Raw genomic sequence first — 18,692 nt, forward strand, 5'->3', positions numbered from 1 at the left:
TATAAAGAAAGTTAGAAATGGTTTATTATTTATTTTATTTATTTACTTTTCTTTGAGACAGGGTCTCCCTCTGTTGCTCAGGCTGGAGTGCTGTGGCATGATCACGGACCATAGACAAACACCACCCTGCTTGTTTTAGCTTTTTTGTTTTGTTTTGTTTTTCAGTTTTTTTGTATAAGTGGAGTTTCGTCATATTGCCCAAGCTGCTTGCAAACTCCTGGGCTCAAGCAGTCTTTCTATCTTGGTTTTCCAAAGTGCTGTGATTACAGGAGTGAATCACCATGCTGGGCCTAGAGATGCTTTAAATTATTTCTAATTAGAGTTCTAGGAAGAAAGGCAAGATAATATGAGGCAAAAGTAATCCCCAATAAGATAATGACTAGAAAATTTTCTTAGCTGAATGAAAGACATCAGTTCATAGATTCAAGAAATTGAGTGAATCATAAGGAGGATAAATTTTTAAAGCAATCAATAGCGAATTTGCCAATTAATTTTTTTTCTTCCCTCTCCTGATATAGATGACAGTTCGATGAGTGCAGCAAACCACCATGGCACATGTATACCTAGGTAACAAACCTGCACATTCTGCACTTGTATCCCAGAACTTAAACTATAATAAAAAGTTTTTTAAAAATCCAAAAGGCAAACTTAAACTATAAAGGTGCAATAGATTCTAAAGCAAAAAAATGGAAAAAATATGCCACAAAAACACTAACCAAAAAAAAAGCTGGTGTTCTGACATTTATATAAGAAAAAATACACATTAGAAGGAAAGAATCATTACCAAACCTAAAGAGCAGAATTTCAAAATGATAAAAAGTTCAATTTCCCAGAGAGATATGATACATTTAATAAACTAGTATAATACAACCTCAAAAATAAGGAAAATATTAAGGATATATTAAGAAGTAGCAAATTCCACACTATATTGGATGTTGTTAAGCACATTTCTGTCAGTAATTTATATAGCACATACTCAATAAATCAGTAAGTGACAGGCTTTGGTAAACTGACTTAATAAAATTTGTCCAAAATACTTATACAGAACATTCAACAACTGAAAAATGTATATTATCTTTAGGCCCACATAGGATATTTACCAAACTTGAATTTATACTGGTCTTAAGTCAGGCATCAAAAAATGTCTTAATCGTATGCAGAGTGTCTTTTGAATACAATGCTAGTAAACTATACATCAATAAAACCAGTATAACTAGAAAATCACTTTATTGGAAGTTAAAGAACACTTAAAAACATATGAGTTGAAGAAGTCATAATGATATTTAAAAATAACAATAACGAAAACACCATGTATTGTAGGGAAAAATAATAAAATAGAAAAAAATGTAATAAAATATATCAATAAAGCCAAAAAGAATTCTTTGAAAAGACTAGTAAATGTGATGCAACCCTGGCAAGTTTGATTATGAAAATAAGAGAGAAAACACAAATATTAGGAATAGGAAAGGGGTAGATTGACAGATGATACCAACTTTAAAGCTGTAATAAAATAATATTGTGAACAACTTTATGTCAATATGTTTGAAAATTTAGAGGAAATGAAAAAAATCTAAAAAAAATAAAATTTGCCAAACTGATTCTATTCTTAAACTAATTCTATGGATCAGCAATAAGAAGGAAAAGAAATGCAACCAGTAATAATATTTTTTACTCAAGTACTGAAGAATACATCTAATAAGAGATATGCAAGACCTTATGAAGAAAATTATAAAACCATATTAAAATGTTAAAGAAAAGCTTTAGGTATATTTATGAGTTGGAAGTCTAAAGAGTAAAGAATTGTCTTTCCAAGTTAACTTACGAGTACAATTTCAATTAAATCCCACACAGTGTTTGTTTGTGGAAGCTGACAAGGAGAATCTAAAATTTGTATGGAAATTCAAAATCCGCAAATAGCCAAAGCACACTCAACAAAAATAAAGTGGAAAAATTTGCCATATCAAACACAATAACTTATTATAGAACTGCATCCAATAAGACTGAATATTGTGTGGTATGGGATGGTATGGTGGTAATTGTGAGGTGGATAGATAGGGTAGGGAGATGTAGGATATACAGTGTAATAGTGTAGAAAATGGCAACTGAAGAGCCAAGACAGAGACCCATACATATAATGTTTGTTCATACTGTAATAGAGGTTGCATTCCAACTCAGTGAGGTATAGGTAGGCTTTTCTAATATCTTATTTTAAAGTTAGTTGTCTATATTAAAATAAGTTATTCTGCCCACATTAAAGACCTAAATGTAAACAGAAAAAAATATAAAACTTACAGAAGATAATATGGAACAATATATTCATAACCTTTGGATATGCAATTATTTCTTCAAAAGTATGCAAAAAGTACTAGTCCTATTAATAAATATATACACATTATAATTAAGAACCCCCATACATTAAAAGGTTTCATAATAGTAAAAGAGCAGCCACATAGAAAAGGTATTTGCCACACATAAAACAAAGCACTCATATCCGCAATATATAAATGATTCCTAGGAAGCATTAAAATACAAACAGTTCAACAGAAAAATAACTAAAACAAGAAGTTTCAACAAACATTTCATAAAACAAATCCAAATAACTGATGACCATATAAACAAGTGCTTAATCTCATATGCAAGCGAGAAAGGCTAATTAAAACTGCAAATTTAAAAGCAAACAAACAAGAAAAAAAGCAGCCTAACAAAACTTAGTGTTATAGAGGATATGAACCAATGAAACTCATATTTTGCTAATTGAAGTATATTGTAATTTGGTGTAACCATTAGGCAAACAACTTCGACACTCCAGTAGAGTTGAAGATATGCATATTTTATCATCCTGCAAGTAACACTCATAGATATTCTCACTATAGAACCCTTGCACAAGGATAGGGCAGTGTTACTCTTCTCCTTTTTATGTTCGGGGTACAAGTGCAGGTTTGTTACATAGGTAGACTTGTGTCATAGGGGGTTGTTGTACAGATTATTTCATCCAGGTATTAAGCCTAGTACCCATTAATTATTTTTCCTGATCTCTCCCCACACACCCTTCAACCTCCAATAGGCCCCAGTGTGTGTTGTTCCTCTCCATGTGTCCATGTGCTCTCATTTAGCCCCTACTTATAAGTAAGAACATGCAGTATCTTGTTTTCCATTTCTATGTTAGTTTGCTAAGGATAATGGCCTCCGGTTGCATCCATATCCCTGCTGAAATGACAAAAGTGGGATGCAAGTGTTGTTCTTAATAGCCCAAAACTGGAAACAACCGATAATGGCCAACAACAGTGGAATGGATAAGCTCTAATGTATTCATATAGTGAAATACAGTGCAGCAATTAAAAAATGAGCTGTGTCTACTCACAGTAACACAAGTAAATTTTACAAACAATATTGAACAAAAAATGAAAACAAAATAATACCTACAGAATTGTCTTATCAATGTATAGTTCAAAAGCAAACAAAGCTACGTTACAGTGCTTAAACACGTAGGTGCTACACATTATGAAAGGAAATCAAGAAAGTCAAGGTTATAAGCTTCACTGTAGTAATTGCCCTTAAGAGAAGTAAGACATTTAAAAAAAATATTTAAAGTTCTGGGTTACAGTCACAGAACCTGCAGGTTTGTTACATAGTGCCATGCTGGTTTGCTGCACCTGTCAACCCATCTAGATTTTATGCCCTTCCTGCATTAGGTATTTGTCCTAATGCTCCCCCTCCCCTTGTCCCCCACCCCCAATAGACCCCTGTGTGATGTCCATCCCCCTCGCTGTGTCCATGTGTTCTCATTGTTCAACTCCCACTTATGAGTGAGAACATGCCATGTTTGATTTTCTGTTCCTGTGCTAGTTTGCTGAGAATGATGGCTTCCAGCTTCATCCATGCCCCTGCAAAAGACATGAACTCATTCTTTTTCATGGCTGCATAGTATTCAATGGTGTATTAGAAGAGAATTTGGAGCAGGACCTCTGGTGTGCAGGCAATGTTCTATATTTTGAAATGAGCAGAGGAATATGTTTTACAACATTTTGTTTATATAATTATAATTTACATATAAATATATAATTTATTTAATTCCTTATATTTCATAGTATATTTATTTATAAATCTTGAAATGCAATATAAACATACTATATGTAAAATTTTGTGTATGTGTTATATTTCAAAATAAAATACTTAAGCCTTCAAAAATTAATATTTATATGAGTAATAGTTTAAAGCTAAAAAGTCATTTTATACTGTGGACCTATAATGCCTGCTGATATTGACTCATTTCTCTACTAGAATATGAGTAGATAAGGGTTGCTTTTACCTAGTTTTAAATTAAAAGTGAAATTCCTGTAAAAAAAAAGACCCAATTCATTTACAAATGAAATTCTGCTACGTAAATTAAAAGTCTGCCTGTCTAAAGATGGTACAATAAAAGATAAAACTTTGGCATTAATAAAGTATCCAACTGGAAAACTTAAATATTCAGCCAACAATAGGGATAATTGCTTAATATTATTGCCTACGGACAGCAATAACTTTAGGGCCAGTTTCTAGTATGTGGTCTTGCATATTGTGAAAGTTATTTTTAATTATTGCTTTGTATAATGCAAGCAGCATTTTAATATATATTTGGTATTTCATGTGAAGTTATCTCTCTATCAGAAACTTATCTATATAATTCAGTTTGACATATACAGAATTCACATGCAGAAGAGTATGATAAATAAAATGATATCAGTGCACATAATGGGAATTTTATTATGAACATATAGACATATGTGCTATAAGCATTTCTGTTATATAGCTATGTAATGATATAAAGTATGTTTTATTGAGTTCTTAAAGCTTTTATCACTAATATATCAATATAGTACACGTCTTGGTTTCTTCTGCAGTAAAACTAGTAAAGGAGATAAAACCACCTACTTGTTCCTCAATGAGCAAATATACATAAATGAGTAGAATTAGAAACACATTTTCACCAATGAGTAAAATCCTTTGGATAGAGCAGGGACTTGAAGTCAAAAGCTACACATATATATATATATGTGTGTGTATATATATATATATATATATATATATATATGTGTGTATATATATATATACACATATCATCCTTCAAGTAACACATATATATGTGTGTGGCAATAATATTTATGTGGCCACTAAGACCATGCTATTCTGAAAGCCATACTGATATCATTAGATGCTCCATTATTCTATTGAGTGGACCCTAGTTTGGATGACCTGCTATATTAACACTCCCTGAGGGAGTCTAGGTTGTATAGAGGAATATTTTTCAAGGATAATTAAATTGAGAGGGTGAAACAGGAGAGAATCATGTCAATGGAGCCTCCTTCATGGTTATTACTAAGCAATTGATAAAAATTACATGAAATAACTTAAAATCAATCAGGACCATCTACTCTCCTTATCTTGTGGAAATTGGTTTTTCTTTTTAAAGACACACTAAAATCCTTACATATTATGAAATAAAATACATTTTAAAATACTGGTTACATATTTAGAATTCTGGTAAGGAGTTCTTCCTGGACTCACCCCCGGAAAATTGTTCTGGGTAGTTTTGTGTTAATAATGAATCTTCCCCTCCTGTCAGTGATCCCCTAGAACCCCAAAGTTGACCTGAATTTAGAGTAAGTCCTGGTCTTCGGCAATTGAGATAGCATTAAGGCTATGCATGGTGGAATTCATTTTACATTTTTAAATACAAATAGTAATATGGCTATTAAATCCTTACTATACGTTAGGTACTCTGTGTTCATTTTATGTTATTATTTACATTTTAAAAGGAGAAAACTGAGACAGAGAAAAGAGAAATAATTTGCCCAACATTACACAGTTAGTAAGTGAAAAGGCCAACTTTACTATCAACGATTTTGTTGCTAGGCAGATACAAAGATGAGTAAGGTACAAACCCTAGTTTTATGGACTGCAACCAAAGCATCACACTTTATAGTATTTGGTACTATACTATAAAGATATTAGTGAGGAAATACAGCCCAACTGAACAATATACATGGCAAACATATTTTTTTTCATGTGAAATTGTGTATAAGTTGAATACAGAATATTTATTATAATTGGTTAATAAGTACAACTATATTCAATTTATAAAAGGATGTTTCTGATATTCCAGAGGCATTCAGTTAAATTTGGTAATTCCATAATATCAAAAAATGTGTCGTGCAAAATCTGAATATTCTCAAAAATATAATTTAGTAACTCATCTTTATTTTTCCTTGCCTTCATAAAGGTCATTCATACACTTTATGTACTATCCTATCCCCCAAATGGACGAATTTTTATAATTAATTCAAATGTCAGAAACCAGCACACAACTTTCATTCTAGTTTTTTTTTCCCCTCTCTACCATAAAATATAGTGAAATATGTAGAGGAGTGATTGGTGCTGATGTTAGCCTTTGACCTTACATATAGGTTTGGCACTGTTCCCGAAATTTCTGTTTTTTAAAATTTTGCACCAACAATCCTCTTTATTCATGAAGTCATGTTTTTCTGAGTGATTAATTACATATATGCTTAAATATATTTTTAAAGAATAGGGATATTGCTTGTCACACACAAATGGCTCTTATAGAGTTACTGGTTTCATGCCAATGCTGTCAACTTTCCAACAACAGATTGGATTGGTTAAGGAAGAAACCATAAACAGCCTATCAACAAGTATTTATACAAATGTTAATGAAATTAAAATTCTGTTAGTGTAAGATTTATGCCAAATTCCATTTTTAGTTGTGCTTCATTTGTGGGGCACAATATAATAACTTATTTTAATAAACACATGCAGACCACTTTTGCTTTATAGTATAAATAAAAAATTTAGTATTGCCCATAAGATACATAGAATCAGCCATTTATCAACGTTACCAAAAATATTTCCATTGCATGAATAAGTGTTTTTCCGAGCCTCAACTATGTCCTCTAAAAACTTTTGGTAAAGAAATGAACTCATCTCTATTCATGAAACCAAGAGCATTTTATTATATTACTGAGAAAAGCCATTAAGGGAAAAGAAAATAGTCATGGGAAAATTGCCATATGTATTAAAAATATAAATAGTTAGCTTATTTTTCTGTGCCCTAAATGCTAATTGAATCCTAATCTCCCTCAGTTTAGGGTATTATGTTATATTGAAAATTTAGAAAACTAATTTATTTGAAGCATATGGGTTTAATGAACACTTTTATTGTGCTTTTCATGAAGAAAAGAATATTTTCATTAATTTAAAAAGTACATTTCTTCTCATGAACTTCTTAAAACTAATCTGCTTTCCTCTATGATTGAATTCATTTCAAACATTTTATAAAGTATCTTATATGAATGAGTAGTGTTTCTTTTTACTGTTGTTTTTGTGTTTTGTTTGTTTGTTTATTTGATTATTGGAGATGAAGTCTCACACTGTCACCCAGGCTAGAATGCAATGGCACGATCCTGGCTCACTGCAATCTCTGTCTCCTGGGTTCAAGCAATTCTCCTGCCTCAGCCTCCCCATAGTAGTTAGAATTACAGGTGTGCAATACTATGCTTGACTAATTTTTGTATTTTAAGTAGAGACAAGGTTTTGCCATGTTGGCCAGGCTGGTCTCGAACTCCTGACCTCAGGTAATCTGCTCCTCTCGGCCTCCCACAGTGCTGGGATTACAGGCATGACCCACCGTGCCCAGCCTGGTTTTGTGTTTTAATTCCCTACCACTAGTTGCTAAATTTTATCTCAATCTAATCCTGACTTTCAAAGCTGAAATTTCTATAATAATAATTAAGTGAATCATGTTTAGACATGTGTTTTCCTCCACAATGTGCAGGTTTGTCCACGTGCTAAAAACCTCCAAATTCCAGTTCTTTTCTTAGGGCACTGAGACAACATTAATCAACTATGATCATTATTATTTTATTTCACCAATATTTTTGAGCACCATCCTACTATGTACCAATTAAGAAGATTATATTGTATTAGATTGATGCAAAAGTAATTGTAATTTTTGCTGTAGATAATAGTAGGCAAAGCAGACACATAGATAAGAAAATAAAATATAATGTAATGAATACTATCATGGGGTCTCTATAGGGTTCTTTGTAATGGGCATCCCTAACCTTATTTAAATAAGGAATTCAGTGTTAGATGATCAGGGAGCTTACCCCAAAGAATGTAAGTTCTAAACTGAGACCTAAAGACCTGAACCAGGAATACCCTTTTCAAAGTGGATAGCTCCAAGCATAGAAGACAGTATGGGCAAAAGTCTGCAGGCAAAAGAGAACATTTGGGGTAACTACACTGTGTCTGGGCGATTGAGACAGGAACCTAACAGAAATGTCTGAAGCTATAAACTAAGACCTGTGCATTATGCAATAAATAAATAAATATTATCTAAAGGCAGTGGAAAACCAGGAATTTAACCTCTGAGATGGCACCATTAGATTTGTACTTTAGCAAGATCATTTGTAGTATGGAGATATATCTGTGGGAGCAGATATATTAAAAGCAGAAGCCAATTAGAAGGCTGTTGCAGTAATTCAGAAGAAACAATGGTAGCCTGAATTAAAAATAGTGGCAGTGGGAATGGAAGAGATTTGACAGATTTAACATAGATGGTAAAATATGCAGTTGGAAGGTGAGAAAGAATTCTGAATCAGTGCCACACTCTGTTTTCTCAGTTTTAAATTAATGATAGTGATAGCATTATAGAAAATTTAGGAAAAATTTAAATAATAAACATGAGTTCAATTTTTTGACATGTTTGGCTTGAGGTATCTATTGGGCATATAAGGGAGGGGATTTGAATACATGTCTCAGAAGGAAATAAAGATGGCAATTGAAAAATTTGAATGGGTATCATTTAACAGGGAGAGTATAGCCTAAAAATAAGATGGGGCCAAGATAGAACCCCAGGGAGGAAGAATCCTGAGATTGAAAAAGATGGCAAGGGAAGAGGAGCCCTTGGAAGAGACTAGGGTTTAGCCATAGGGTTGCGAATAAAAACATGGGAAAGATAACAAATCCAGGGCAAACAAGACTTTCAAGAAGGAGGGAGTGGACAACAGTGAATTATACTATAGAGAAGTCAGATATAAACTTCAAAATATCCCCCAAATTTAGCATTTTGAAGATTTCGATGTGCACAGTTCCAGTGAAAAGGTGTTGGGATAAGCCATAATGCAGAGGGCTGAAGCATGAATGGCAAGTAAATCAACAGAGACTGCTCTTTGTCTACTAGTGCAGGAAGCTCATCTGATTAGGGAAGGAGAGAGAGAGGAATCACTGGAGGGAAATGTAAAAGTCAATTTTAAGGGATACTGAAAATATAGAAGAAAAGGGAAACTGATGGCAAGGGATTCTAGATTATATGGAAGGATTGGGATCTGGTGCACAGTTTAAGGCATTGAGTTTAAGAGGAAGAAAACCTCTTCTGTTGTGACAGGTAAGAAAGTTACCCTTACACCACATATGTATGTCACCACATATGTATGAGCGACGGGACTGCTCACTCATGTTCAGAATGGGCCTGAAGTAAAATGGTTGCAGTGGCAAAAGAAAGAAGGAACCAGATTAGTAGCTTACCCAGGAGATGGACTACATCTTATTTCTGATTAGATATGTGTACTTAAAGAATGAGTAGCCAGTGTTGAGGACAGACTGATCAATCTGAATTACTTCAGAATCTAGGGGGAAAAACATTTAGTAGGATGATGATGGTAAAGACAAGTTGTGATTTTGAAACTCAGGTGGAAATATGAGATACAAGAACAGGAATAAGATAGAGGCTGGTGATACCTAGTCCTCTCAGCTGCTAACCCCATGAGATTAAAACTATGCCTATCGAGTTGACATCAGAAGCCAGCACAGTGCCAAGTAGAGAGCGGGGACTCCTAGATACTTTCAGAATTGGGAACACCAACATCTAAAGGAATCTAAAAAGGATCCTGAGAGGAGGGAATACTTGAAGTCTGGTGTCCCAAAGGCCTGCAGAAAAGAGTTGTAAGAGTCAAACAGTGAGGTCAGTGAAGAGAATGAATGAATTAATATAATGGTTAGATAAGTCAGTTTCAGGCCATCTTACAATATCTCTTAGTGATATTATTTGTGAAAAACAAAATATCGGAAGAGTGTCCAATTTGTCCTTGAAATCCTCTTATATCTCATGCAGTTTATAGAAATGGGAAATACAAACCTGTAAATTATTAAGGGAAAGTATCCTATAGTTTAGAAGATTTTGGGCAAATATATAAATTTGTATGCCTACAGAAAAAGAAAGTTGCCCCTTTTGAAAATAGAGTAGAAACTAAAATCAACCAATGGTCAGTGGAAAATATTTGCACCAGTGATAACAGAAAAAGAATCATGAGTAGTCAGTTAAAAACAAAAAAGAAAAACTAGACTCAAGAAGATAATTGTAGAAAACAAGAAAAATATATTACAGTGTATGAACTAAAATTATTAAATAATTATAGTGTTCAATTTTACTAGCAAAGATGTATAAATTAAGACTTATTGGTCATTAATGTTATCAAATTATCAGCAGTTTCAAAATATTTACTATTTTACTGTTGACCAGGGACTCAGTAAAGTAAGCAATTTCATATGGTATGTAGCAAATGGGTTAGACCTTTTAAAACCATTTGACAATATAGATTATATCAAATTCTTCAAAACATTTATTTTATTACACATATTATTTTTAATTCCATCTTTTAAAATGGGTTGATTATTTATGTGGCCAACAAACATGAAAAATGCTCATTATCACTAGTTATTAGAGGAATGTGAATCAAAACCACAATGAGATACCATCTCATGCCACTTAGAATGGTGATCATTAAAAAGTCAGGAAACAGATGCTGGAGAGGATGTAGAGAAATAGGAACACATTTACAGTGTTGGTGGGAGTATAAATTAGTTCAACCATTGTGGAAGGCAGTGTGATGATTTCTCAAGGATCTAGAATCAGAAATACCATTGGACCCAGCAATCCCATTACTAGATATATACTCAAAGGTTTATAAATAATTCTACTATAAAGACATGCGCAAGAATGTTACTCCAGCACTGTTCACAATAGCAAATACTTGGAACCAACCCAAATGCCCATCAGTGACAGACTGGATAAAGAAAATATGGGCACATATATGCCATGGAATACTATGCAGCCATCAAAAAGGATGATGTCATGTCCTTTGCAGGGACATGCATGAAGCTGGAAACCATTATTCTCAGCAAACTAACATAGGAGCAAAAATCCAAATACCGCATGTTCTCACTCATAAGTAGGATTTGAACAATGAGAACACATCGACACAGGGAGGGGAACATCACACAGTGGGGACTATCAGAGGGCAGAAGGCTAAGGGAGGGATAGCATTAGGAGAAATAGCAAATGTAGACAAGTTGATGGGTGCAGCAAAACACTGTGCCATGTGTATACCTGTGCAATAAACCTGCACATTCTGCACATGTATCCCAGAACTTAAAGTATAACTAAAAAAGAGATAATTAAAAAGCAATTATATAATAAGTTGGTAGCTTATAGTATAAAACAATGAAAAGTATGTCCAAGTTTTCTATTCCATATAGTGTGTTTATTATAACACTAACTGAAAATACAATATGAAGAATATATATAATTATAGTCAGTTTCTCATATCCATGGGTGCTGCATCCATGGTTCAACCAACTGCAGATAAAAAAATATTTTACAGAACGCACTTATATTGAACATGTACAGATTTTTTTCTTGTTATTATTTTCTTAAAAGTATAGTGTAACAATTTATATTGTATTGGGTATAATGAGTAATCTATAAATGATTTAATGTATCTAGGAGAATGTTCACAAGTTATAAGAAGATACCATTTCATATCAGGGACTTGAGCATCTACCAATTTTTGTATTCAAAAAAGGTCCTGGAACCAATAACTTATGGGTACTGAGGAACAACTATGTGTGTAAACTAAAGACTAAACAAAACAAAAAATGCAAAAACAGCTACAAGAAAATGCCTTTAAATATTCTCCAGTAGTTGTCTTTATAATTGTGTTTGCAGATTGTCTTTTCTCTTTCTACTTTCTAAATTGTCTAATGAGTATGATTTTTAAAATAAAATTCAAAACCTGTTTAAATAAAATTACTGAAGGTTTTGTTTTGAAGTAAAAAGTGCATATAAACAGGAGTAACAGGAGAATAGCAAGAATCAAATGATGGCATTTTTCTTAAGTTGATGATATAGGGAATTAATTATGCAAGACCCAGAGAAGCAGCAAAGAACTGTGGGTAAAGGGATTAGAGTTCTCCAGGCAGAATGATGCTTCTTCTAATATCGAAAGGAAGGAATTACTGGGCGGCCTAACTGGAAACTGGTAAGTATCCGTTAATTAATCCAAGTCATCCTTATTCTTCCTACACAAGTTGCTAAAAGAAGGACTTCTGCAGGCTTCCAAGAATAAATGTTACTTTCTCTTCCTCAGTAACAGGAGTGATTTGAAATAGTTTTGTTGAGACAGAATCATTCCTCTAGCATTTGAATTGCAGTATTTTCATGTACATCCAGCCAACTTTACCACTATGTTTGTTCTGTTTCTTACACTGAGCTCATGCCAATCTACCAATTTATGCCTTGGGGTTAAAATCGTTAATAATAATTGTATCCTTAGGATGAAATCTCTCCTTTTTACTCAGGAATTGTTTAGAATTCTGGCTGAGTTCTGATGTAAAACCACTTAGAGTTTATGAAGTGTTGTAGAATTCAGGAAAGCTTTTCAAAATAAGTACTTTAAAAAGTGACTATTGCAAGTATATGCCACTATTTTTTTAAATTGGAAGACTGAGATTATTTCTGTTTTAACTAAACATATACTTGTTACAAAAGGATTCTCTACATATCAAGAGTAGTTGAGGTTCAAGTCCTGGGCACACTTGATCATCAGGATCACTGAGTCATCACTGTTTTCTGTCACTATGCTGTCCATCATCTGGCCTGGTCACTCAAGGAAAGTAGATCAGTAGCTGGGGTTCTGCTAGAAAAGAGACTCAATGCAGTGTGTAGCAATGCCAGATCTTCCCTTTGTTTGAGTCTGTTACATAATTTTGTGTAATTATAAGGCTATTTATGAAAATGGAGTCTGCTCATGGATTCAATGGCCAGTCCCCTTATGTGAAGTAATTGTTCTTCTAATTGTAGCAGCTATGGAATAGTTGGCCTAAGTTCAGGTTTCTAGGGCTGAAGTCATTTTAGAAACATAAGGTGGCATAAGAACCAATAGGAACTTTACTGAGTAACAGAGTTTTAGATACCCAAAACATCCAGATTTTTAGCTTTCCAGAGACCTGGTTTCAACATCTGTTTAAATTGAAAACTGGAGTTATTTCACTAATTACAACAGTAAGTTTTAAGGAAGAAACACATGTTAGATATATCATCCTCAACATATTCTGAATGACACATGCTAAGCTTGTGTGTATGTGTGTGTGCACTTACATGCACAGAGCATTCAAAATAGGTTTTGCACCATGCTTTATTCATTTTCCAAACAACTTGCAAATATATAGACTTCTTATGTACAGATATCTGTAATGAAAGAATATTTCAAAGTAATAAATTGACATTTTAAATATCAGGTTTTAAAACACAGGATTGTTCTGAGTTTGATTACCGTGACTTAGATTTTAAAAGGGATCTCCCTTTGGTGTACTTTCAATCACATCTATGAAGCCAGAAATCCCCAAACCAAAAATGCTTCAGAACAACTGGTCTTCAGTGTAACTCTGAAATGCATTAAATACTATATTAGCTGACACAAAGTAAGCTCAGTTTTGTGTAAATGAAAATTCAACTCCAAATACACTCAATATAATTTTTAAATTCTACATATGGGTAAAGAGTGGTATAAGAACAATTAAACTTTAATCCCAAAAGTACAGAGAGAGAACAGATGGTTTTATATTAGAAGAATTCTACAGTCTACCAAAAAATAACTCTCCAATTTTTCTAATTAAAAATTCAAAACAAACCCTATAAATGGTGATTGATTTAAAATATTTTTTTAAAAAATAGATGGATTTGACACTTGAGCAGGAAAAATACTTAATCTGTGACTGACATTACTTTTCAAACAGATCATTTAGCTCTCATAAATTAGTCAATTTTTTTTTCTTTCTTTTGATAAAATATTTAGCCTAGATGGAACTGGTTGGTCAAAGTTTGATCTCTTTAAATAACAAATTAAATGTTCCATATTTCTTTCACAGATACAGAAGAAGACCTTATCCACAAAGAGACCACTGCAAATGAAAAATTAGAAAGGAATCAAGAATATACATACCAATGGCTTCACACACAGGTTGGGGTTCATGAAACAACTAATTCCAGAAATATGAAATGGTGAGGTCATTTCCTCTAAATTAGATTTTTGTATTGTAAACACATCTTGAAAATTGAAACCTAGGTTAATTGTGCTAAAACAAACATGACTTTATAGCCAAAGGCCAATACACCACATTGCTAGGTTACACAAAGGCCTTTCATATAGAATAGATTTAATTACTCCTTCTATTTTTTACCCAGAAATGTTTGGGAACAACTCTATTCTGTAATGCTTGAAACCAACAGAAGAGCTACAAAATAATTTTATTTTTTAAAGTAAAAAATGTGGTATTCGTTAACCATTTTTAGATATCATGTATCTTGTAGGCTGTGTTTTATTTTGCTTTATTTTTGTTATTTATAAGTTTGACAGTTAAAATTATAATTCAGCCTAGTGTCTGTTACTTTACCAGTGACACAACTCATTTTGGTGATGCCCCAAGGCTTCAGTTTTCTCTCTTTTAGAGAGAGATAATAATTCTAACTCATGGCATAGGAGTGAACTATAAAGTTAAGGATATAAAATGTCTGTATTCTGTAGCAACAAGGTACCGTAAGTCTAAAAGTTGCTTAATTAATTTTTGTTACATTAATGTATTTATCATTTTACTAGGGCTGCCATAACAAAATACCAGATTGGGTAGTTTCAACGAGGGAAAATTATTTTTTCTCAGCTCCAGAGTCTACAAGTTCAAGATCAAGGTGTTAGAAGGTTTAGTATCTTTGAAGACCTTCTCCTTTGTTTGCAGATGGCTACTTTCTTGTTTTATCCTCACACTGTCATCCCTTGGGCTGTGTTGTCTTTGTTCTAATCTTCTCTTTCCATAAGGACACCCATGATATTGGATTAAGGCACACCTATATGATCTTATCTATCTTAATTACCTCTTTCCAATCTCTGTCTCTAAGTACAGCCATATTCTGAGGTCCTAGAGGTTAGAACTTCAACATATGAATTTTAGGGGACAGAATCCAGCACATCACAATATGATATAAAGCATACATATGCATTCTGAACCAAAGATTTAAGGAAATAAAAGTCCAGAGATGATATTATTACATAGATCTTAAAGATTTTTGTTTTAGCTACATATATCCACAAAGGAGTAAAAGTGTTATTATAGGCATTTATTAAAAACATATGTCAATATTGAATAAAATATAAAGACAATTTTAGAAATATTTCCAGGCATTGTGGGTAGTAACTGTTTCACATTAAGTATCAAACACACAAACAAAAACCTGTAATTATTACAGTTAAAACTTAGTTTAACAGCATGTCAAAATATGTTTAAAAACAAATCTCTTTTAATAATATATGTAAACTTAACTTTAATATGTCATCATTCTTATCCATTTAATTCATTTAGAAATGTGAAAAATCATATGAAAATGAAAAAACTTTATAGTCAGAATTAGGTCAGATTTTCTTGTGAACAAAAAAGTAGGAATATAGGCATTGATATTTGAGAATTTTTATTTTACTAAGTATTCAAATAAATGTAAACAATTTATGTTGTTATTAATCAATTTAATTAATAGGGTGGTGTCTTAGTCTGTTTTGTGTTGCTAGAATAACCCAGACTGGGTAATTTGTAAAGAAAAGAGGTTCTGCTGGCTGGGTTGTTCAACGGACATGTTACCAGCATCTGCTTGGTTTCTGATGCTGGGTCACAACACAATGGAAGGTCAATGGGGAAGTAAACACATATGAAGGGCAAAACTCAAGGGGTATACTGGCTTTTCAACAACCCATTCTCATGGGAACTAATCCAGGCTAAGAAGAACAAGAACTCGCTCACTGCAGGAAAGCACCAAGCCATTCACGAGAGGTATCCACCCTCATGACCCAACCCAAATACCTCTCACTAGTTTCCAGCACCCATCATTGCTACACTGGGGATCAAATTTCAACGTGCGTTTTGGTGAGAACTATATCCAAACTATAACAGAAAGCATCCCTGAATTATAAACAAACGTATGATAATAGAATGCATAACTTACTATCTCTATTAACCAGATATAAGAGGTCTTGTTCAGAAAATTAAAAACATTAGAACTGAAGTAGTGTTAATAAGAATATATGAAAAATGTTTTAGGATGAAATTTTGATATACTTAAACATTTAACAGTATCCTTACTCATAAATAAGTTATCTATGAAATTTTAAACCATAAGCAATTGTTCATATACTTTATCCTTTGAAAATGTAATACATAAAAGAAATAGGTAGTTATATTTTAAGAAAAAAATTATTTTCAAAGACAAGAGTTCTTGAAGAGCCAAATATCATTGTTCTAGTTTTAAACATAATTTTATTTTTTACATAGTATAATGCATTAAAAACACTAGAGCTATTTTAACAGTAGTAAGCTTTACCTTTTTAAAAAGACAATTAACACAAGTAAGTAAATACAAATAAAACATTTAAATTTTCTATAGTTTATTAAAGATTGTTAGTAGTAGTCATCAGTTTTGGCTCTTTGCATGTGTTTATGTTTGACAAAGAAGGGTGGTATTAAAGTGCTATTTAGTAATTGAAATTTTATCTCAAATTGATTTTTTAAACTCAGGAAAGATGTACATTTGCACTTATTTTTTGCTTATAACCTAATTTAAGAAACCTGTTATTTCCATTTCATAAATGATGGATTTCTCTCAAGCTTTTTAGTCAGGCATTTCTTTTATATGCTTCCTCTACATTTACATTATAAAACACTTTCTGTTTTTGTCACTATGCAGCAATCACTTTTTGCCTGAGTTAGATCCAGATGTTCTTCATGGTGGAAGAGTTCAGCTTGTGGTAAGAAATGTGTTTAAAGTTACAGAAAAATGTTGTAGACACTAGTGTTCAATAAATGGCACTTTAAAATATGTTCATAATTAAACTATGAAAATATCACAACTGTATCTATTTGGAGCAATCTCAAAATATGTGTTAAAATAGTAACATCTTTTCTTGGTTTGTAATTTAATTTAAACATGACATTGCTTAAAAATACATAATTTTATATGACAGGTATAAAAATATTAGCATCCTGCAACTTTAAAATAAAAATTACTCTAGGTGGGAAATTACTCTGAATGGAAAACTGAAACTTTTTTCTTGGACACTTTAGAAGAGTAGAATTTGTAGGCTATAACTGGAGGAAATACCAAAGTACCCTCATTACTTAGAAAATCCAACTATATAAACATTAACAAATAATTGTGAGCTCAACCACTCTATGTAATAAAGTGTAAATTATTGGAGCTTTAAACATAATGGTCAGAATAAAGACTCTATGCAGTATAACTGTATGTGAATTGCTAGAGTCAGTGGCACTATATGCTACTAGAAGGAAGACTATGTAAGCAGAAGGGGAATGGTCAATATGGAGTCTAGGAAAATTGATCACACAAAACAACAATTTTTCAGTACATTTCCAGAAATTTTCAGAGAAGAGAGTACTCTGGCCAATAACAGAAGTGTGTGGCCTCCTTGGTAGGTGAAAATGTATGCATCGGGTGACCCAAAGTTTACAACCAGTTACCCCTTGCTCAGATTCTGCATTCATCAAAAAACTGATTATAATTTAGCTTGTCTTGTAGAATTTTATATGAACCTGGATCATGTGCTTTTTGAATGAAAAGAGTATTATGATTTCCAGAACATTTATCATTTTCTTGATATATTTATCATTTTCATGAACATCTCATGCAAGGAGTTTTCCTGAAAGAGTAGCAAATATTAAGGTAGTCTCTAACTAAAATACATGTGTTTTGGAAAATATTTATGGAATCTATGCACAGATTTGAGATAACCACTCAACAGGTATCTTCTTGCATTTTAATAGAGATCTGTCTAAGGAAGTGGCCTATAGATTATCCAAGGAAAATTGCCAATTTAGGCCATTAACACCACACATATTATTGATTAACACTTTGGCACGGATTGGTGAGTGGCCACTTGAGAGCAACGATTGAGAACATAAATCTGTCCAGGAATGCCAGGGTAATGAAATGTTATTATATTATGGTCAAGCGTGGTGTCTCAGGTATGTAATCTTAGCACGTTTGTAGGCTGTGGCAGACAGACTGCTTGAGTTCAGGAGTTTGAGACCAGTCTGGGTAACATGGCAAAACCCCACCTCTACCTCCAAAAATACAAAAAAAAAAAGTATCTGAGCATGGTGGTGCACACCTGTAGTCCCAGCTACTTGGGAGGCTTAGGTGGGAGGATCATTTGAGCCCAGAAGATGGAAGTTGCAATGAGCTGAGATTGCACAACTGTACTCCAAAGTGGATGTCAGAGTGAGACTGTCTCAAAAAA

The 18,692-nt window shown here is 32.9% G+C and overlaps 1 protein-coding gene across 9 annotated transcripts in view; it reads left to right on the plus strand.

Annotated features, from left to right (window-relative positions):
• Nucleotides 1–18,692, plus strand: part of LRRIQ1 (leucine rich repeats and IQ motif containing 1) — a 208,868-nt gene that overhangs the window by 159,478 nt on the left and 30,698 nt on the right. For 8 of the 9 annotated variants that reach the window (XM_035257158.3, XM_035257159.3, XM_078338073.1 and 5 more), the window contains 2 exons: nucleotides 14,266–14,398; nucleotides 17,123–17,183. In XM_035257158.3, coding sequence (XP_035113049.3) covers nucleotides 14,266–14,398; nucleotides 17,123–17,183 — 194 coding nt within the window. Of the gene's footprint in view, nucleotides 1–14,265; nucleotides 14,399–17,122; nucleotides 17,184–18,692 lie in introns of those variants that run through there. The other variant, XR_004728920.3, reaches the window with a different exon arrangement.

This window comes from Callithrix jacchus, chromosome 9, assembly GCF_049354715.1.
Source record: "Callithrix jacchus isolate 240 chromosome 9, calJac240_pri, whole genome shotgun sequence".
Classification (NCBI taxonomy): Eukaryota; Metazoa; Chordata; class Mammalia; order Primates; family Cebidae; genus Callithrix; species Callithrix jacchus.